Source organism: Aplosporella prunicola (genome assembly GCF_010093885.1).
Source record: "Aplosporella prunicola CBS 121167 unplaced genomic scaffold K452scaffold_40, whole genome shotgun sequence".
Taxonomy (NCBI): domain Eukaryota; kingdom Fungi; phylum Ascomycota; class Dothideomycetes; order Botryosphaeriales; family Aplosporellaceae; genus Aplosporella; species Aplosporella prunicola.
Genome location: NW_022983568.1, coordinates 39,262 through 60,044, shown reverse-complemented (window position 1 = coordinate 60,044; position 20,783 = coordinate 39,262). Strand labels below are relative to the sequence as shown.

At 55.2% G+C, this 20,783-nt stretch overlaps 9 protein-coding genes across 9 annotated transcripts in view; 5 read left to right on the top strand and 4 right to left on the bottom strand.

Moving 5' to 3' along the window:
• Positions 1-117, top strand: part of K452DRAFT_312934 (uncharacterized protein) — a gene marked incomplete at both ends in the record, with an annotated part of 2,729 nt that extends 2,612 nt beyond the window's left edge. Inside the window, one exon of the mRNA XM_033543603.1 lies at positions 99-117. Within this exon, the coding sequence (XP_033392448.1) occupies positions 99-117 (19 nt within the window). The remainder of the gene's footprint in view (positions 1-98) is intronic.
• Positions 118-857: 740 nt separating this feature from the next.
• Positions 858-2,055, bottom strand: K452DRAFT_292161 (uncharacterized protein). The gene is made up of 3 exons (XM_033541314.1): positions 1,983-2,055; positions 1,693-1,920; positions 858-1,636 (listed from the first exon to the last, which is right to left on the bottom strand). The coding sequence occupies exons 1-3, from the start codon at positions 2,002-2,004 to the stop codon at positions 969-971; spliced, it is 918 nt and encodes a 305-aa protein (XP_033392447.1). The 5' UTR covers positions 2,005-2,055; the 3' UTR covers positions 858-968.
• Positions 2,056-4,002: 1,947 nt separating this feature from the next.
• K452DRAFT_205299 (uncharacterized protein) lies at positions 4,003-4,968 on the bottom strand (the record flags this gene model as incomplete). The annotated part of the gene is made up of 1 exon (XM_033536095.1): positions 4,003-4,968. A coding segment is annotated over one exon (966 nt), but the record flags the coding sequence as incomplete, so codon positions are not given.
• A 749-nt stretch (positions 4,969-5,717) lies between these two features.
• K452DRAFT_312931 (uncharacterized protein) lies at positions 5,718-6,095 on the top strand (the record flags this gene model as incomplete). Its single annotated transcript, XM_033543602.1, has 1 exon — positions 5,718-6,095. One exon carries the CDS (start codon positions 5,718-5,720, stop codon positions 6,093-6,095), a length of 378 nt encoding a protein of 125 aa, XP_033392445.1.
• Positions 6,096-7,971: 1,876 nt separating this feature from the next.
• K452DRAFT_292156 (uncharacterized protein) lies at positions 7,972-9,572 on the bottom strand. Its single transcript, XM_033541313.1, has one exon. The coding sequence runs from the start codon at positions 9,251-9,253 to the stop codon at positions 8,054-8,056; it is 1,200 nt and encodes a 399-aa protein (XP_033392444.1). The 5' UTR covers positions 9,254-9,572; the 3' UTR covers positions 7,972-8,053.
• A 187-nt stretch (positions 9,573-9,759) lies between these two features.
• K452DRAFT_236980 (uncharacterized protein) lies at positions 9,760-10,953 on the top strand (the record flags this gene model as incomplete). Its single annotated transcript, XM_033537550.1, has 3 exons — positions 9,760-10,023; positions 10,082-10,156; positions 10,243-10,953. The coding sequence occupies 3 exons, from the start codon at positions 9,760-9,762 to the stop codon at positions 10,951-10,953; spliced, it is 1,050 nt and encodes a 349-aa protein (XP_033392443.1).
• Positions 10,954-11,363: 410 nt separating this feature from the next.
• Positions 11,364-12,701, bottom strand: K452DRAFT_237030 (uncharacterized protein; the record flags this gene model as incomplete). Its single annotated transcript, XM_033537552.1, has 1 exon — positions 11,364-12,701. One exon carries the CDS (start codon positions 12,699-12,701, stop codon positions 11,364-11,366), a length of 1,338 nt encoding a protein of 445 aa, XP_033392442.1.
• Positions 12,702-13,450: 749 nt separating this feature from the next.
• Positions 13,451-14,569, top strand: K452DRAFT_329559 (uncharacterized protein; the record flags this gene model as incomplete). The annotated part of the gene is made up of 3 exons (XM_033545067.1): positions 13,451-13,673; positions 13,732-13,814; positions 13,880-14,569. 3 exons carry the CDS (start codon positions 13,451-13,453, stop codon positions 14,567-14,569), a joined length of 996 nt encoding a protein of 331 aa, XP_033392441.1.
• A 475-nt stretch (positions 14,570-15,044) lies between these two features.
• Positions 15,045-19,378, top strand: K452DRAFT_258657 (uncharacterized protein). Its single transcript, XM_033538475.1, has 4 exons — positions 15,045-15,461; positions 15,524-15,961; positions 16,162-17,825; positions 17,878-19,378. Exons 1-4 carry the CDS (start codon positions 15,200-15,202, stop codon positions 19,183-19,185), a joined length of 3,672 nt encoding a protein of 1,223 aa, XP_033392440.1. The 5' UTR covers positions 15,045-15,199; the 3' UTR covers positions 19,186-19,378.
• Positions 19,379-20,783: the final 1,405 nt, after the last annotated feature.

The following is a 20,783-nucleotide window of genomic DNA, read 5'->3' as shown; positions in this document are numbered from 1 at the left end:
GGGTGGGGTGTGGGAGGGGGAGGGAAGGGGGTGGTGTTTTGGGTTTGGGTTTGGGTTTGGGTTTGGGTTGTTGGCGGGGGGACCTACATAGGGTTAAGGTTTGAGGACGAAGTCTGAAGTCTGGAATAAGACAAAACAAGACACGACAAAATAACTGGCAACTAGCAACTACCTAGCACAGCACGCACGCACGCATGCATCCACCACCACCTCCTCCTCCAGTCCCGCTCCCATTCCTGCGCCACTCCCCTCCACCCACTGCGCCACAGCAGAGCCGAGTCCGCCTACTCTGTTGTACCTAGGCACCCACTGTCCGCCCGTAGCGTGGGCGGGGCGGGGCGGAGCGGAGCACCCAAGTGGGTCCCGCCCGCAGCAATCACCAATCACCTCGGGACCTCATCAGTCGGGCATTAAATCGTTGCCGTCACGACTCACGCACGACTCAGGGCAAACACGGCCCCCGACACGGGTAATGACGACGTCGACGACAACGTAGGTACGCCTCCATCCATGCCGTGCTCGCTTCTACCGTCCGTGTGCTCTTGCTTGCGTCGCCACGCAGCGCGGCACAGTCGCCGTCGCCGTCGCCGTCGCAGCCGCTGTCCCGTGCCCGTCCCATGGATGGAAGCGACGTGGGGTCGTTGCCAGCAACAGCGGGAGTCGGTGTGTCTCAGTCGTGGCGCGTACGTATGCTTTCCAACAGCCCCCGACAACCCCAATCCAGTCAAGCAGTCAATCAATCGATACTTCGTTCACTCTAGAACATTGCCAATCACCCGAGACCAGTAAGGAACCAATATGTGAGAATCTCTCAAATGAGACTGCGGCAATCGCAGTCTCGGCCCGTAGGCTCTCATGTCATTAAAGAAGCTGAAAAAACACCGAGGCTATTCCCACCGGTGCTGATGCCCTGAAACGCCAAACATCGAATCGAATGTAAAGCTCATGCCCTCCACTACTGCCACTCTCTACTGGCCGCCACGCAGACGCAGCACCAGGTGGAGCGTCGACTCCTTCTGGATGTTGTAGTCGCTGAGCGTGCGACCGTCCTCCAACTGCTTGCCCGCGAAGATGAGACGCTGTTGGTCAGGAGGAATACCCTCCTTGTCCTGGATCTTCGACTTCACATTATCGATCGTGTCCGACGACTCGACTTCCAACGTGATCGTCTTGCCCGTGAGTGTCTTGACGAAGATCTGCATACCGCCACGAAGACGGAGAACCAAGTGAAGGGTCGATTCCTTCTGGATGTTGTAGTCCGAGAGAGTGCGGCCGTCCTCCAGCTGCTTACCAGCAAAGATGAGACGCTGCTGGTCGGGCGGGATGCCTTCCTTGTCCTGAATCTTCGACTTGACGTTGTCGATCGTATCCGAAGACTCCACCTCGAGCGTGATCGTCTTACCGGTCAGGGTCTTGACGAAGATCTGCATACCACCGCGGAGACGAAGGACAAGGTGAAGCGTGGACTCCTTCTGAATGTTGTAGTCGGACAAGGTGCGGCCATCTTCGAGCTGCTTGCCCGCGAAGATCAAGCGCTGTTGGTCGGGCGGGATACCCTCCTTGTCCTGAATCTTGGACTTGACGTTGTCGATGGTGTCAGAAGACTCAACCTCGAGCGTGATGGTCTTGCCAGTGACTGCGATGTGGGTCAGTGAGGTGCGACGAGCGACACGGCAGGCGGGCAACACTTACGAGTCTTGACGAAGATCTGCATACCACCGCGCAGGCGGAGGACGAGGTGCAGAGTGCTCTCCTTCTGAATGTTGTAGTCGGACAGGGTGCGACCGTCTTCAAGCTGCTTGCCGGCGAAAATCAAGCGCTGTTGGTCGGGGGGAATGCCCTCCTTGTCCTGGATCTTGCTCTTGACATTGTCGATGGTGTCGGAGGACTCAACCTCAAGAGTGATGGTCTTGCCGGTGACTGTTGAGCGACGCGTCAGTGAGAGGCGGCGGGGAGCGGGTGGCGAGGGCGGAGGAACTTACGGGTCTTGACGAAGATCTGCATGTTGAGAGATGCGTGTAATAAGTTGACTGAGTGAAGTTCTGGTTATGTGCGAGAGTGTGAGTGGGTGTGTGCAGAAGACTGTCGTGAAGACGGTGGCGTGGAGAGTTGAAGGAGGATGGGCGGTGTCGGGAGTGGGAGGGCTTTAAGTAGGGCGGAGTGGCGGGCAGCTTACAGTGCCTACACACGGGTGGAAGGTTGTGGAAGGAACCAGCGAATCAGAGTGGCTGATGCAAGCAGCCGGTCACGGGCAGGAACGGGCAGAGACCAGCAGTTGCGCCTGCCGCCTGCTCCTGAAGCTCCTCCTGAACAAGCAGGCCTATCGTATGATGACGTTCGCGGCCTGGCCTTATCTCAGCCAAGCATGTGACTCAAAGCTGAGCTGGCCAGGCAGCCAAGTGGCTTATGAACTGCATGTCGCCATGGCAGAGGCCACTTTCGCAAGAGATATCTACCCTCCCGTCCTCCTTGCCGATAGCAGCCAGTGCCACTTGTTGGGGGCCCAGCCTTGCGCCTTCCCGGCCTTCATGGTGCTCGCCCCCCTCTCGCCGCACGGGCTTCCGGGCCAAGCCGCCCCCCCAGCACAGCCGCACCTCTCTTTGCGGGGGAGCCCTTTGTGGGTCTCATCCGCTCCGTTAGTTACCCGGAAGCTAGACGTCTCTGCGCCTGTTGTCTCAGTCTCCAGGATCTCGGTCACCCATTCCGATGTACATGTACCCCTTTCATTCAGATCTTTGGAGCCGCAGGAGAAAAAGACGGGAGTAAACGCAAACGGCCAGAAAGAACGCGTTTTTCGGCTTTGTAATTGGCTCATCTCGCATCCCTCTAAATCCATCATTGCCAACATACACGGCTCGTTCCTTGAAATCAAGCAGCTTTGCCTTCGCCCACGCCCACGCCCACGTGAGGAGTAAGCTTTGCCAACGCCGCTCCTTGAATCCTCAGCCAATAGGCGTCTAAGCCGTCGCGTCGCGTGGTCTGGTGGGACAACGTTGTCATCCGCCTGCCAGGCTTCCCGCAGGGGCGCTTGCGGCAAGAACTACAAATAAAGAGCACGCCCCCCAATCACTACCTAGCCGCTACACTCGATAAGCACTCCTGTCACCGCCTGCACCGCCCATAACCTCGCCTCCATGCCCGCATTGAACTACCCGCTTCAATACGGACGATCTCTAGTTCTTGTGTAAAGGTCTCTCCCTCGGACAACACAACACAACACACGCCCGCGACACTCTCACAGCCAAACCAATCACTCGGCCAGCCAACCAATTAAATGGACACACAAACCAAGCAAGACCGCAGCACGATTACATTTTACTTTATCTAGTTTCCTGTTCTCCCATCGCTCCGCAATAGCAGCAGCAGCAAAAATAACCAGATGGTACCTAAAGCCTCCATAGGGCACATAGCATAGCATAGACAGGCCTGCAAGGCAAGATCGTTCCGGGCGTGACCTCTTCCGTCCCTCTATCCCCACTCTCTCCGCGCACACGTACGTAACGCGTACGTGCTCGCATCATTCTCCCACATAAGACGCGCGGTGAGCAACCGACCGCCTGGACCAACCGACCAGGCCAGGACCACCTCGGGCTCCCGCCAAACCCACCCTCATCCGACCCACGAGACCCTGGAAGTGTTGTGGACACCGGATTAGAAAAACACCCCTTCACATGTCCATTTTCCCCTTTCCTCCCGCATTTGCCCATGAATCAGGCATTGGAATCAAACGAGACAATAAAACGCCGCCATGAAATCCCCCAGCCCAGGTGGAAGCAAATCAGACCGTACCGGACCAGACCCTCTAGAACAGACCAGAACCAGTAGTAGAAGCAGTGTATCAGCAAAGAAAGAAAGAAAGAAAGAAAAAGAAGAGCAAGATATGATGTGCAAGAAAAAGCGCGAGTCGATGCGCAGCAAGAGCGACAGCAAAAATTTGTTCGGAATGGTGTTGGAGAAGACCCCAAGAAACGGCACCGCGGTAGCTCAGTGCAGCGGGATGCGCTCGCGCTCGGCTCGGCGAGCATCTTCGCTTTCTCCACGGGCAATAGCGTCGTCACGCAGCACCGACATCTGGGTATCGAGGTGCTTCAGCTCCTCGCGCAGGGCATTCAACTCCTCTGGTGAGATCTGCAGCTTTTCGGCATTGCCCAGACGGTCCCAGATGTCCCACTTGCGCTCCTCCTTGTGCTTGTAGACATCGAAGGCCTTCGCGGAGCCGAAGCAGATGCCGTAACCGTCGCAGTAGCACGTGTGCTCTGAGGGGCAGAACTGGTACGCGCGCGTGAAGATGTAGTGCCAGGTGTACTCCATGACGCGGCCGGCGTACTGATCGTCGAGGTCGGTTTCGATGAGCCAGTTGCGGTAGTGCTCGTACAGCTCCTTGGGATTGGCGCGGATGCGCTCGCTCGAGACGCCGAACTGCGCGCAGCACGGCGCCGACAGCACGCCCGGCACGCGGTGCGCCTCGCCCATGCCGCCCAGGCCAGGCGGGTGCAGCTGCCGCCAGATCTCCGGTGTGTAGTGTTTCTCCTCCATGCGCAAATGTTCGTCGAAGTCGACTTCGGGCCGGTCCAGGTGCAGCCAGTCCGGGCAGCCGGGCTTGTGGTCGCACCGCGCGGGGAAATAGCCTACGCGCCATACACGTTCGCTGCGCAGTCTCTTCAGCATTTCGGCCGTATCTTGTCCCATGATCAGCAGATTGTGCCAGCCGATCCGGTGCGCGTGGAAGAACAGCACCACGTCCGGCAACGAGTCGTAGTGGTCGATGATGTACGTCAGGTAGGCCATGGACTCGCGGCCCTTGTTGGCGGGCGGGTGCAGCGGTGCCGACGGGTCATCCATTACGTAGATGGCCGTCTCCAGCTCTGGCAGTTCCTTCTCGATCCACGAGACGTCCTCCTTGGCCATGCGCGGCACGACCAGCACGCGCGAGTACTCTCCCGACGGCTTGGGCACGCCGGGCCGGAATGGATCTTCCTCGGGCGTAAGAGCCCGGAATGTAGTGTTGCTGCCGCCGAATGCGGGTGACCCGGACGGTTGGCCCTCGTCGTCGGGCAGGGGAATGGGCGTGATAGGCTGGGTGCCGCCCAGCATGTGGAGCAAGAGCAGGAAGACGGCTATGACGGCAAAGGTGACGAGCGAGGTGCGCTTCGCGGACGGCATGGCGACGGTTGCGACGACGACAGGGAAGAGTAAATGTGAGGGCTCGCAGGAGCTTGTTCAAGCATATGTGGGAGGATTGAAGTTGGGGTAGAAGGCAGCACTTAGCGAAGGGTACTGGTGGACGGAGACTCGACGGTTTTGGGGCTGGCGCCCGCAGATTGCCAGATCGCCAGGATTGGTCCCACCGGGCGCCAGCGCGAGGCGTTCCATGTTTGTCGCGGTGGATACGAGGCGCGAGGGGAGCACGGGGAGCCTCATCCCACAATCGATTCGCTACTCGAGTAGGGTACGGGCAGAAGAAAAAAGTTACAATGTACAAGCTTATTTTGTACGACGGGGACCTGCGTGCAGGAGGATCAGTCGCCCGCTGCCACTTGGCCTTGGCAGGGCCAAGGGTGGGCTTTGTTTCCCGTGACGTCAGCCACAGCCGAGCTTTAAGATGGAAGATGGCCCCTCCGTCCACCATCCCATCATCCCTCGCCAACCTACTACCTATCTACTACCTTACTACCTGCTCTAGTTAATCACACGTCCACCGCGCAACAACAATAACCATGTCCTACTCCTTCAGCTCGTCCTACTCCTTCTCAAGCTCCAGTTCCTCATCCTTCAACGGCCGCGGCGTCACTGGCCGCTCCTACGCCACCGAATCCCACAGCACGCCTTCCGGCACCGCTACGCGCACCACAACCCAAAACATGGGTCAGCCCACCATTCAGGAGATGCGCTACTACGACTCCCACGGTCGCGAGATGCTGGGCGACGGCCGGGGCGGCGCTCCCCGCGCTGCCATCGCGGCCAGCCGCAACAACGCCGCGCAGCAGCACCACACCCCTGGCCACGTCGAGGAGATTGACGAAAACGACGAAGCTGCGAGAGCCTATGAGCGCCGCATTCAGGATGAGTACGCGAAGAGGGAGGGGGGCGCATAAGATGGATCAGTGTGAAACTTGAGAGACGATGAAGGGGAAATTTGTGATACCAGGAGTTGGAGGAATGCTTTACCGTTCGCTTTTCTTCTGCCCGCCAACAACACACATGGATGGCTGGTTGGCTGTCGAGCAGGGCGAGCGGGCGGGCATGGCTTGTTGGCTGAGCCTCGCAGCACAGCAGCGTTGACGTGCCCTCGCTCGTCCGGCTCACCGCACCATCAAACCACACGACGACCACGACAACGTACAAGATACAACATGCCTATGTATTAGACGGCCTCTGAAAATTAACGACTTTACCTACTGCCTACTACGCCTTCTTCAACGGCCACCATGCACCGTGGCTATGCAGTGGCGTTTCCCTGTTCAGTCGCAACAGTGCTTTTTGCTCGAGGTGCCCGCCCGCCATGCGTCGCAGTGGCACGTCGCACCGCCCTCCGCCCACTTATCGTACCGAAGAACGTCGAATCGAGCTGGCGAGGCGAGGCGAGAACGCTCCATTGCTCGCTCTCGTAAGCCGCGGTGCTGACTTGCTATGCGAAGATGATGCCTGGATGCCTTCTGTTTGACAAATAGAGCATAAGGCAAACACCACGAATCCCGCCCGTCTGTCCTCAGCCTTATCCATCTACCCCGTCCCTCATTATTTCAACCCTACCCAATCAGGCTCATCTATGTAGGTACCTACACGTGTAAGTATCTACCCACATGCCTGTCCGTCCGTCTGCTACACGCACGCCCCTATCCGCACGCCAGTCGCCGCGCATACGTGCGTATAGACACAGAAACACACATCCGCACATACCCATACCCATACCTGAATTCGCGCCCCCACTCCGTACAACGTTCCCACGCCGTGCGCCTAAATACACCACTCTGCCCGTCGCCCCGTCTGCACATTTGCCTGCCTTTGTTTGCCTGTATGTAGGGCACGTACGTACGCGTCACCCGGTCGGGCAGCTGCATGGATACGGAATGCAGGAGAACTGGGGTGGGTGAGTGGGGATGAGTGGGGTGATGGTAGCGGTAGCGATGGAATGTCTCGGTTTCTTACCCAAAATCATTGCCAGAGGCGATCGGCTGTGCTGGGCCATGCTGTGAATAGACATGTACGTGCTTGTCGTTTGAGGCGGCAGGGGTACGACTCAGCTATATCTGAGAGGGGTCGGATGCACTGCTGTCTGGCTGATGCGTGCTTGGCTAGTATACAGCTAGCTGACTGGCCTCCCGACGCGGCTTGTCATGCATGGCTTCTTCGCTAGGACATCGCCCGTGGCGGTATTTAAGCGTGGGTTATTTGTTGGCAAGAGAGATTTTGTTTCTCGCGGCGAGTCGAATGGGCATCTATCTAATGGATGCTGAAAGTGTTGCATTCTTCCATACATCCACACTCAGTAGGCCGGTCATCCTTTGAATGTTGCATCCGGCTGGTTTGGTACGTTGATATGGTGTTTGCTGTCAGCTTGGTCTCGGGACTTGGTGAAGCTAAAGTTGTTATTCGATGTCGATGCAGACTGGTGCTGTCGGCTGTTTACACTTCCTTGTAATGGGTGTTAGGTTTGCTTTTGAGTGCTGAGCGGCTCTGGACTTTTGCCGCTCAAGCACTCGAGGATGGTTCCTCGGGATGATTTATAAGGTAGCTAGAGCTGCAGGGAATCTTGATGGGGTCAACCACGCATGAATCCTAGACAGAAATGGTCGACTTGAAGAAAAGAATGGTGTGGTCATTTGGTCTTTTACTTCTCGTTTTTCCTTTTATATTCACATCGCCATATACGAGACTTCCTCATGGCAGATTTCCACCTCAAACCTTTTTGGCGTGAGTTGTCGTATTCACTGTTTCAGTAGTTAACACCAAACGGAGTAGCTTCGAATATCATCCTTCCGAGATATTACATTACTAAGAGGCGTCTTTAACTAAACACCCAAAGCCCAGATTGTAAAGACTAGCAGGCTATTTACTGCGTATCCGGAGGTAAAGGCGCCCTATGCGTAACCCCCGGCTCGGCAATGATATCACCCCTAGGCGCCTCCGAAGGCGGATTCACCAACCTATAAACCCAATCCTTGACACTCTGCACCTTGTCCACGTCCTGGAGCCCGGCAGCCCTGTCAACGCCGTTTCTGGCGAGCAGCTGCACCCTCGTCTGGTTCTTCTGCATGCTTTTCCGCAAGCTGTACCCAAACACCTTTTCTTTGAAAATGTCCAGCGCAACGTTTTCCACGACAACAACATCCTGGATACGCAGCTCATGAAGAACAGCTCTGAGGGGGTCGTCGGCCGTTGTTGCGTGGTTATGGGGCTGGCTCTCTTGGTGAGGGAACCAGAAAGCAATCTTGAACCCGATTGCGGTCTCGTCGCCTACGAGCAGCTCGACCAGATCTTTGACTTGGCCGTGACGCGTCCTGATTGAGCGGGACGGCAGTATAGAAATGATGCCGGCAATTATGCTGACTACGATTGTTTGAGGCACGATGCTTCTGAGATGCCTCGCGTCGGGAATGTCTCGTAGATTCGTGACATAGCGCGGGAGCCTGGCCTCGCTGTGGCTGTCGGCCGCGGCGAAGAGGTCCGACTCATCTAAATTCGACAGGAAGTCTGTGGAGCCGAAGGAGGTTTCTGTTGTAGTCCGGAACGACGTTGTGGTCCGGAACGACGGGAGGATGGTCGTCTCTTCCAACGGGCTCAGTTCAAGCTGTGATGATTGGAGATCATCGTGCACCGCAACCGAATGCTCCAAGAATCTCGTTTCAGAGTCGTCGCCATAATCAGTTCCACCAAAAGAACTACCAGGTAGATCATCAAACTCCTCATAATCTGGAATCGTCGAAGCCGGCGACGGCTGGTCATCAAGCAGTGACTCGTCTTCCGCACGTATTGAGCTTCTAGCTGGGCCAGGCCAGTGCCCACGCTCAGTCGCCTGGGTATATCCAGTATGAAGGTTGTTCTGGTTCGACAGGGGAATGCTCCGCCAGCGGGAATCTACCGGCGCGGACCCCGTCCAACGCGATCCGTCCACATTACCTGGAAGGAAATCACGCTTGACCAGAAAGCTGTGAATAGACGGAACCCAATCACTGCTCAACGATTGCTCGTCCCACGCGAGGCGGTCCGAAAGTGGAGCTCCTGTCAGTATCTTGATGCGCGGCTGGCCCATCGCGTAGTGGAGCTAGGCACGACGCAACGCGTCGGCCTAATTTTCTCTTCGAAATCCGCAGCTCTTTCTACTGGCTTTTGGTTTTTCTAAAGCTTATTTGAACGCCTTGGCTTTTGGATGGGATGCGGAGGATGTCCGAGGCTTCGGGGCGGGCTCATCGGCCGACGGTGATAAGCAGTAGTCCGAAGCTGAAGGTTGAATATAAAGGATGAGGCTGACAGTGAGAGAGAGCTGTGTAGGACTCCTTCCACGCAGCTTATAATTACCTTTAACAGCACACGCCCCCTTCATTCAAATTCCTGAACAGTCAATCCACCGTCACGAATCCACACATCGTCGTTGGTGAAGTCGGCACCGATCGCTGATCCCCGAATCGCCGACTCGCGGCGCGCTAATTCCGCTGCTTATCATATCAATCAAATCTACCCAAAATGCCCACCGCCATGTCCGCGCAATCCCCGTTGCATCATCCGCGCATCCTCCCTCTCTCCTTCAAATCGCGCAAGATGGCTTCCTCGCTGAAAAACCTCTGGGGTCGCGTCGCCGGCGCCTCCTCCACCGAACTCCCTGAAGGCTTCACCAAAGCCCCCAAGGACCAACTCTTCCCCGCGACCAATCCCGCTGTCGATGGCGAAGATTGCCTTCATGATTGCGAGACTTGCACTATAAAATACCCCAAGAAATGGAGCATCGACGAGGACGCCGATATGTATGGCCACATTGAGGGCTGGCAGACGCACTTGGTCGTCGCGACCGGCAAGACTGACTGGGTATGTAGTGCATTATTTATGCGGTGCCACGCCGGTTTAGTATTGATGTTGACTGCAGGTTAGGGACGTGGCGGATGAAGCTGGCAGTATCATGCAGGCTGTGGAGAAGAGCAAAGTCAAGCCAGCAAATGGCGTAAGTCACACTCACTCAGAGCTACCTAGCTACCAGCCCCGCGCAATTGCGCCGCAAAGCATGGCACTGACAGCGGCGCTTTCCAGAAAATGATGATATCCGCCTCCAACATGCCCGTTCCAGACCACGACCCGCTGCCCGAGGGCGCAGAAGTCCCGACGACTGTCTTGCTCCTCCCCTCCTTCACCGTCCTCGACAACGTCACGCCCTCCAGCGTCCCGGGCCTCATAACCAACTACGTCAACACCTCGCCCACCAACACCATGCCGCTGAACCACAGCGCTCTCCCCGCCGCCCCCGAGCAAGCCGCATCTATCCCCTCGTCACTGAAACCCCGCAACTGCCCCCACGACTACATCATCATGCTGTGCAGCCACAAGACGCGCGACGCGCGCTGCGGACAATCGGCGCCGCTGCTGCGTCGCGAGTTCGAGCGGCAGCTGCGGCCTCTCGGCCTGTACCGCGACCTGCACGACGAGCGTCCCGGTGGAGTCGGTATATACTTCATCAACCATGTCGGCGGGCACAAGTTTGCTGCCAACGTGTTGATATATCGGAGGGTTGGGAGCGCAGGCGTTGTTGCGCCGCCACCGGCTGAGCAGCCGGACGGGGAGACAAATGGCGAGGCAAATGGCGAGACGAATCGCGAGGCCGCGCAGTGTATTTGGCTGGGTAGGGTCAGGCCATCTGACTGTGAGAACCTGGTCAAGTACACATTATTGCAGGGCAAACTTGTGAAGCCAGGCAGTCAGTTGAGAGGAGGTTTTGATAGAGGAAGACAGCTTGTCAGCTGGTAGCGCCTGATTACTGGTTTGGAAAAGAGTGATGGTAGATACAGGACTTCGTAGATCATATTTCGTAAGACACGTAGAAGGATAGCATTGCGACGGAGTAAAATTCCACGTTGGAACTCGTGTTTCCTTGGGTATCATTGAGCCGTATATAGATAGGCTATATTATCGTTTTCGTCCCCCGATGCATCACCGCGTGGTTGGATCAATGCTCGGATCTTGCTGCAATTTGCTCGAATTCCCAGAAGTGATTGAGGAGCGAGTCTGTTTTCCCATCAAAGTTTTCGCAGAGCGCCGAATCCGACATTCATTTCGGGTCAACCAGGAATGCCTTCGTCGGTCCTGAGGTAGGTCCAAGTTTCATGGGAACAGTCCGAGAGATTAGGTATTTTCATTAACATTAGAGCGCATGGTTCTCAACCGCCTCCCAAGTCAAATTGATAAGGCACCTCCCCGGGTCTAGGATTCGGCGTCAATCTGATGACACTTCTTGCGGATCGCAACGATGACGTAGACGATGGAGCCAGCGAGGCAGGTGTGCGTGGTGGGCGAACTGATCCTTGTGTGGATGGCCTTGAGATACCGGAAGACGTCCGAGAGAGGGTCCTATGCTCGGAGTAGGCGTCGAAGAAGCGTGTTCGTGCTGTTCGTACGGTTCCTATGCTCCTACTGCTAATGCTATCCCTCCGAACCGGTGTGGATGTGGTACTCTGCGTGTATGTGGAGCCAGTTTGAGGTCTTGGCTGGGGTGTCTTGTAGTGAATGGTTGAGGCGTTAGAATGAGAAGTCCTATGCGAAGGTGCCAGGCTGCTCGTGTCTGAACCATATTCCTCCGCTTGCAGTTGGACCACAAGGTCGGGATTGAGGCCAGTCATGCCTGTGAGAATTTCGGCAAAAATCTCCATTAGGTCACGGAACTGGTCCTCCGAAAGCGGCAACATGGAGAAGCGTGCGTACTCGTAGCGATCCAGAAATGCGGTTCCCAACTCGGGCGGATTGATAAGACCAAAGGAAGAGAGGTGACCGATATAGTCTCGCAGACCCATTGTCGCAGGGCGTTGAAGTAAGGCTACGATGCGGGCATCGGGCATGAGTGGCGCTCCATTGTCGGGCATCGGAAACGCGAAGGCGGGGTGCGAAGGAGCGAGCGAGACCGCTTTTGCTTCAATGAGGTTCGGCAGCTCTGCCACGACGGTATCGTACTGCAGGGTAGGCAAGTTGTTCGCAGACGGCGAAGACCATCCTGGGTGCGAGATATGTCCCCAAGGGGGTTTCTCCGGGTCTATCGGGATAACATTCATATCCCTGGAGCGGTGTTTCCTCTTGAAGGGCGGATGATGATGATGACGCTCGACCGAAGGCGTCGTACTGACATCGCCATCGTCCAGTTCAGTCCTGACGTCTCGCGGACGCGAATCCCATGCAATTAGAGCGCTTCGTTCGAAACCCTTCACAATCATGCGCCGGACAGTCTTGCCCACCTCGCCCTTTTCGACCGGTATGTATGCCTTGGGGATGCCGGCGAGAACGGTGCGATTCGTGTAGAGGCGGCTGGCGAAGATGAAGAGGATGATGACGAGGGTGAGCACATAGACGCCGCCGACGACAAAGGCATTCGGGTAGGAGCGGTTGCGGATGGTCTGGGAAATGAGATCGGCCGGCGATACCGCAAGGAGGACTACTAGGATTAGGAAGATGACGGTATAAGTGGTGCTGTACCAGATGCGAAAGAAAGGTATGCGCAGCTTCCGCATTCTTGAATCACATGGTGCGGAGAGCGTTGGAGGTGTTGGCACAACAAGGCAGGGCAGCGCCAGGGCACCGGCGGGAGATTATCCACAAGCGATGCTCTGCTGTCAGGCTGCTTCCCTGATCTTCGGATACCTACCCCCTTACTCAAACGCTTCAAGAATGCTTGGGGGAGCATGCGATCCGCCAAACTTGACATGAGTAGCACCCTTGCAAAGCTGAAGCCAGGCCTGCGGAGCCTCGCGTGAACCAGTGGCATCGCGGGGGGCTGAGGTCGACCGGAGCGAATCGGCCCGCTCCCGGGGTCCGCTGCAGAAGCTTTTGGAAGATTCGGCTGAGGGCTTTCTGCATCTCAACACCCCACCACCGTCAATAAAACTACAAGATACCCCCTTGACCTTCTGCTCTACGATTTCTTCATCTCAGCTTTACATCTATTCTAATTGGATAATTGCACTAGAAGCGCAAGACGCTGGCATTGGTACGTTTAGCACATCTTCCTTACTGTGCTTTGCACTTCTTCATTTTTTTTTATGATGAGACACACGCTGGCACCAGTCCTAGAAAGACTTGTACTCTTTTTGCTGCGGATTAGCTTTGCAGGAGCAAGACTCCGATGATCTGATTTTTCACCCTCTCTTCTTGAGCTTCACCCAGAACCTCGCAAAATGCACAGGCTAACCTGTCGTTACTGTAGTAGTTACAGCCTCACAGCTAAACTTTCCTTCAACTCATCTCACATACCGGAGCCACGATGGTCTTGCACAACCCTAACAACTGGCATTGGGTCAACAAGGACGTCGGCCCTTGGGCCAAGGAATACTTGGAGACCGACCTGAAGACCGTCTCCGCTGAGGCTGATGGCGTTTCCGCTCAGATCGACAGGCTGATCAGCATGGACGGCGACGTCGATGTCAGCCAACGTAAGGGAAAGGTCATCACGATATTTGACGTGAAGCTGCAGTTGGAGTACTCGGGTATGCAGTAGAGCAAAGTCCCACTCTGTTCCAATTGAATACCTGACCTCTTCTGCAGGCAAGAACAAGGAGGGCGAGGCAGCAAGCGGCACCATCACCATCCCGGAAGTTGCGCATGATACGGAGGAAGACGAGTACGTTGTATGTCCTCTTGGCAGTCTGCACAGCTTGCTGTCGAAAGAGCTTGACTAACGTTTTAATTTTAGTTCGACATAGATATCTACTCCGACTCCGCAAGCAAGCAGCCTGTCAAGGAGCTTGTTCGCTCCAAGATTGTACCGCAGCTGCGGACCCGCCTTGCCAAGTTTGGCTCTGCTCTGATGACGGAGCACGGCAAGGACATCCAGCACGCCCCGGGTAGCAACCCTTCAAGTGGTTTCCCTGCCACCAAGGTCTACTCCAACACCTCGATACCGAAGCAGAAGGATGAACCGGCGTCCGGTTCCACGTCCACTGCTACCTCGGGCAACGGGTCTGCTGTCAACGTCACCACCCTGACTTCCAACGAGGAGTTCCGCACCACTGCCGCAGAACTCTATCAGACCTTCACGGACCCCCAGAGGATTGCGGCTTTCACGCGGGCACCGCCCAAGGTCTTCGAAGGCGCGAAGCAGGGTGGCAAGTTCGAAATCTTTGGTGGCAATGTTACTGGCGAGTATGTTTCGCTTAACGAGCCCACGAGGATTGTTCAGAAGTGGCGCCTTGCACAATGGCCCGCTGGCCACTACTCTACCCTTAACATCAATTTCGACCAGAACGATGTGGATGCGGTGACTGTCATGAGGGTCGACTGGGAGGGCGTGCCCATCGGTCAAGAAGACGTCACCAAGAGGAACTGGGATGAGTACTACGTGCGGTGCATCAAGACCACGTTCGGCTTTGGCACCATCCTGTAAAGGGATATTGAAGCATGGCCGACGGATGGATTGAGGAACGAGATCACGTCGATTACGAGCTCGATGGAAACAAAGCAGACGCTTGGAGAACCATAGTTACATATCCATGACCAGAAATGGCACGAATTCACGGTCTCCAACTCACTTCACCTAACATTATATTTGTGTTGCACTGCATTGTGAAGGTCTACATCAGCGTGATCTTGAGGCGCAGTCAAACTAATATCGCAGGGACAAGAACCTTTTATAAGTTTTTGGTGTTGTTTGAACACAGCTTGGCATGGTTTACCACATATTTCCGGTCGACGTTTGACAGCCAATGTAGGCCTTGTAAATACAAAGCGGACACGCTATCTGTTAACTGTCAGCCCTCAGCCGGTGATATCGCGGGTTTATCTGGAGCCGATAATGTACCGACGCCGTGGCAACGATGACGGACAGCTGCCGCGTGGAGCGGAATCATCCCAACCACGTCAAGCCGCACCTACAGCTTCCGTAAGCTTCTAGAGCTCGCCGCACCTCGCGCCTCCTTCCGCCGAAGCATGTACTCCTGTTGAAACCGTTCATTCCCGCGCGCCCGCCACGCTTATAGTGCTCATCACTCCGCACCTCTCGGCCGACATCGCAGCCATGTTTCAGACCTTCACTGGCTCCTCGAGGCGCCCTCGCCAAGTGAACCTTTCCGGACGAGTCGCAAACCCTTTTGCTGCGGTGGGCGCTGGTTCGGGACAGTCTGCAGTGAAAAGCGCGCAACAGGAAAGAGCTCAGAGGCAGCGCGAAAGAGAGAAGCTTAATGCTGCTAAGGTGATTCAGCGGACATGGAGGGGCCACGTCTGTCGACGTGAGGTATACGACCAAGTCCGCAAGGAATGGGATTCCTCGGAGATGGGAGGTGAGTTGACTCTCAGAAAGCGATTGGTTTGGTTGCAGAGTAAGCTAACGGGATGCTATCAGAGGACCCGGAGACTCCCTATGCCACCGAGGATGAGGCCCTCATGCAGCTTCAGCGCCTGCTTCTCTTCTTGAACCTCCGTGACGAAAAAGACCTCGACAGACTCGGACATTATTGCAAACGCCAAATGAAAACGTCCTACTCAGGTGGCTCCTGGCCTATGGCATACCTTCGTCTTCAAGAGGCTGTTCTCGGTGCCTTAGAACGGCAACTTAAAGCTATCGATCGCACAGATAATAAGAATGCTACTGCTGACTTCAAGGACGCAGCTGCTCAAGGAGCATCGGTTCTTGAGTCCAGCTCCGTGATGCCTTCTCTGGAAACCCTTAGCTTCCTTACGGACAGAATACCAAGGGAATCCGCACGGAATGCCCGGCGGTACTACCGTGTCATGGCTGAGATCACTCACAATGCGTTTACGCACTACGACTCTTCTAAAGGTATGGCCAATCCATTTACTCATGATGACCTTTTGTGATGGCACTTCAGGCTGTGTGAGAAAGTTATCAATTGAAGGTGCAAAGAGTGCTTTCCTATCATGGTTTGCTCTCGATAATTGCATGCCTCAGAAGCTACTTCCGCAATCCTACGGTGAACTCCCTTTCTTTCAGGATACGACTTGGCTAATCATTTGCTTTAGAGACATTAGATGCACAGAAAAAAGCTCTGCTTACCAATATTACCGCACCACTTGCGAAATTGCACCCAGATACCCCCAAGGTCTACGAGGCTCTCGCTTGCTCATATTTACCTCTGAGAGAACTGAGTAGTGGGGAGACATATGTTGTTTCAGGCACAACAGGTCTCTCGTGGCTAAATCAGCTGGCTGCAAAAGTCAATTACAAGCTTCTGGGCAACGGAGTTGCTGAAGCTGTGAGGAGCGGGGATCTGGCTAACTACCAGCTCAACACTGAAGACCGCGTGCGCCTTCTTGGGTGTTTTATCTACTGCCATCGACACGCCCATAATTTCGGAGAGACCCATGCTTATTCGGCGCAAAAGGACTTCATTTCTGTTGTTTCAGCACTGCTTTCGTCTGTTGCCGATGAGGTCAGCCTGGATGCGCAGCCTATCGGAGAAGCTGACGATGAAGCAAACTACAACAAACGTGTCCCAAGAAGAATGACTTTGCCTCCATTTCTGCAAGATCAGATCTCAGCTCTGGTCGATGAGGGAAGCATACGCAGTTTGTTGGCTGATAGGACAAGCGAGTCTCTAGATAATGAGGCGAGAGAGTTGGCGAGTTATGCGCTCACCCTAATCCGCTTCTTCCCCCGCAGAGGGGATGAGATCCGCATGTGGCTTTATCTGGGATCAAGCTCCGTCCGAAGCACCCCCGCGATCAAATACTTTTGGCAAGCCGTTCGCTCGACAAACGTCGTGCAAACAATATCCCGTGATTCGAGAGCTGCAGTAGCTTTGTTGAAGACCAAAAAGAGTTCACGCTCCACTAGCCGCTGGCAACCTCCTGGCGTGGTTGAGGATGTTTCGGAATCAACAAGCAAGGAGTGGCAGGTCATTTTGATCTTCCTAGAACTGTACATTTTCGTACTCAAGGTCATGGACGACGAGGAGTTCTTTTCTGGAGGTACTTCCATAGGCGAAGATACAGGGTTGCGATCAAGTCGGACACGGGAAAATGCTCTACCTCTAACGGAGGTCCGCGATTTGACAATCTTCCTCAAAAATCTCGGCTTTACAATGTACTTCAATGCCTCGGAGATCCTTGGGGATGACGAGCGCGATCAGTCTTCAACCGGCGGTATCAGCAGTTTCTTCAGTCTCAACTCACGGACGACTCCTGAACCCGAGGAAAACGAGCAAAAGCCAGTGCAACCCTCCATCGGCGGTGTCACTGGCATGACTCTGGATTACGTCAAAGGTCTTGTCACTGGCCTTTTACGAATGATCTATGAGCGGGATTCCCGTCGAAAATTTCTTCCAAAAGACCATTGGCTCATGACCCAGAGGTTCGATATGGACAGTTTTATCTCGGCAGTTGTACAGGAAGAAGAGAACCGGAACCGAATCCAAGAAGAAGACGATGAGGATATCAACCAGGATATGGAGCAGGACATTGATGGCCTCGAGTTCATCGATGGCCGTAACCAGCCTCTTATTGGTACCAGAAGGACGCAACAAGCTCGCCATCTTGAGAGGCTACAAAGGCAGCAACGGCAAGCATCCCGGAAAAGATATTTGCAACTCGTTGCGCCACGATTAGAGATCTTGCAGAACATGCCTTTCTTCATACCCTTCACAACCCGCGTGCAAATATTTCGGGAGTTTGTTCGTCTCGATCAAGTAAGTCCATGCAGCGCTGAAGATTATCCAAACACGGCTAACAGCAGTAAAGTTGAAGAGAAGGCATGGTTTTACGGATCCAGATCAATGGCGTGTGGCAGTCTTGCATGAGCTTGGTAACCGTGGTGCAATATCTCGGCACCATGCCAAAATTCGGAGAAAGTTCGAGTTCGACGACGCCTTCGAGCATTTCTACGAACTTGGTGAAGGCTTGAAAGAGCCAATCCAGATCACATTTGTAGATCAGTTTGACACGGTCGAGGCAGGCATTGATGGCGGTGGTGTCACAAAAGAGTTCCTCACGAGCGTCACTAACCAAGCATTCTCCCCCGGCGCTGATGGTGATATCAACCTCTTTGTCGAAAACGAACAGCACCTTCTTTACCCCAACCCTTCGGCGACAGACGAGCAACGACAAATCCTACGTGAAACTGGAATTTCGGAAGACGCTGTGCTGTGGCGGAGTACTATGAAGGAGATGCTGGAACGTTACGAATTCCTTGGTCGTATCGTGGGCAAGTGCCTTTACGAGGGCATTCTAGTTGACATCAACTTTGCATCCTTTTTCTTGCTTAAATGGTCCCTGACTGGAGGTAACAACACTGCAGCCAGGGAGTCTGGTTACCGCGCCAATCTCAATGATCTTCGCGATCTTGATGAGGAGCTGTATCAGGGCCTGCTGCGCCTGAAGAACTATCCCGGAAACGTCGAAGAAGATTTGTGTCTGTCCTTTACTATCACAGATGTCATCAGGAAGGATCCAAAGACCGGTCGTACGATCACCAAAACCCGTGACCTTCTGAGGAATGGCTCAAACATCCCAGTCACCAATGACAACCGACTGGCTTATATATCCTATGTTGCGCGTCACCGCCTAGCAATTCAACCCAAGGCGCAAAGTGACGCTTTCCTCAGAGGACTCTCCACTATGATTCAGCCCTCCTGGCTCAGCATGTTCAACCAGGGCGAGCTACAAACTCTCGTCGGTGGTACCTCTTCCAGCATTGACGTGGCCGACCTGCGGCGCAACACACAATATGGCGGTGTCTACGTCATTGGAGATGACGGCCTGGAACACCCTTCCGTTCAGCTGTTTTGGCGCGTCATGGAGAGCCTAGAGGACGCCGACAGGCGCGCCGTGCTCAAGTTTGTGACTTCGACACCTCGCGCGCCGCTGCTTGGCTTCAGCAGCCTGAACCCGAGATTCAGCATCCGCGATGCTGGCAGAGATACCACCAGGTTGCCCAGCACAAGCACTTGCGTGAATCTGCTGAAGTTGCCGATCTACGGGGATGAGAAGCTGCTTAGAGAAAAGCTGCTGTATGCGGTGAACTCTGGTGCGGGCTTTGATCTGTCGTGAGAAGGCGAGGTGGAGCGGTTTTCTAAGTGTTTTGAAGGTTCTTTTTTCCAATTAGTCGGAGCTAGAGGCGTAAGTACAGGGTACATGCTGTCCAGCAGTGCCCGCTTATCCTCTTGTTCTACAATGTTCATGAGCCGGCCACGGTCCATAGTTTAGGTTAATGAGAAGAGAGTGAAATAGAATTCTTCATGGTAAATTTTCAGATCTATTGTTCGTGATGAGATGTGGGTTCGTCGTCAGTGGCAATGGGATACGAAGTTCTTTGTCCTTTCCCGTGTCACCTTGCACTTCTTCGACGGTTGTGCTACCTCCAAACGCCGCCTCTTACACGAGAACCACGCCGATGAGGCACATGCCGTCCCCCTTTCGGAAGATCATACGAGCACAGTGGTCCGAGAAGTCCGTTTCCATGCGACAGGTTACTTGCAACTTTTGATCCTTTGGCACGGCTCAAACCATCATTGAAGGATGAAAGTTGAACCACCATCACCCCAAGCGCAACCAGGGGCGGCGCAGCATGACCAAGATCTGAATCAGGCCCGGAAGCCTTGAGGAACGATAACGGCGCGCAGCCGTCAGGTGGCGGCAACGTCATCCGCGACCATAGATGGCCAGCCAAGCCAGATCACGGCGGCGTGGATGGCGAGATCTGCTCTACGGAGCACGGCATCGCCGCCGCCGCCGCCGCCGTCGTCCAAGCAGCACAGTCAGTCAGTCAGTTAGTTAGTTGGTCCGTTCCTTTCGCCACCACTGCCTCTGCGACGCTTGTTTTGGCTTCACTTTGCTTTGGCGTTGGTCGAAGCAAGCACCGTCCCAATGGCGGCGGTGTCTGAGCAGCTTGGCCTAAAAGCATCATTGCCTTGCTTTTAATGCTTGGTTCTGGGAGACGAGCTACGGAGCGGTCCCACGCTGTCGTGCTCCCGACGTCGTTGTCGATACCTATCGTCAGGCGCGCTGGGCGTGGTCAGGGCCGTTTTTTTCCGTCCGCGGACCGCTCCTCTTACGTGGAAACGGGGATCGGGTTTTGCGCTGGCGTTTCTTGGGCTGGTGGAGCGAGCGGTCAATGTCTTTCTTCCAAAGGCGCTGGTGGTGACTGGTTGCTTGATTCGAATCATGCGCCCAAAGAGTCTTCGTCTTCCTCTTGCCGTTCTTTGCCTCTGGTGAGGCCCAGAGGGTGTCACGGCGAAAAGGGATGCTCGCTCCTACTCCTAGCTCTTTCATGCTTGTCTTGTCCACGCGCTCCCTCCTGCCACGCCGCTGGCAGCAGCAGCAGCACCTGTAGCCCGGCGACCGTTTCCCGTCTTCGTAGAATCCGACAGCGACAACAGTGCCAGCGAGAGTGCCCGCGCCCATGATAAGTGCCAGCGGCGGACAGCTGGCACACGGCACAGCACAGCGCAGCGCAGAGCGGCCGATTCTCGCCACGCCCACGGCAGCCCAACCTACCTACCTACCATGCCGCCGGCAGCGGCGCCAGTGCTCTAGCTGGTACATACTCTAGGCTGTGTGTACGGTAGGTACCTAGGTACGTACTCCGTAGGCGGGCACGAAGTCAGGCAGCACGCGCGCGCCCACTGCGGCCGTCGGTGGCGCTCGTG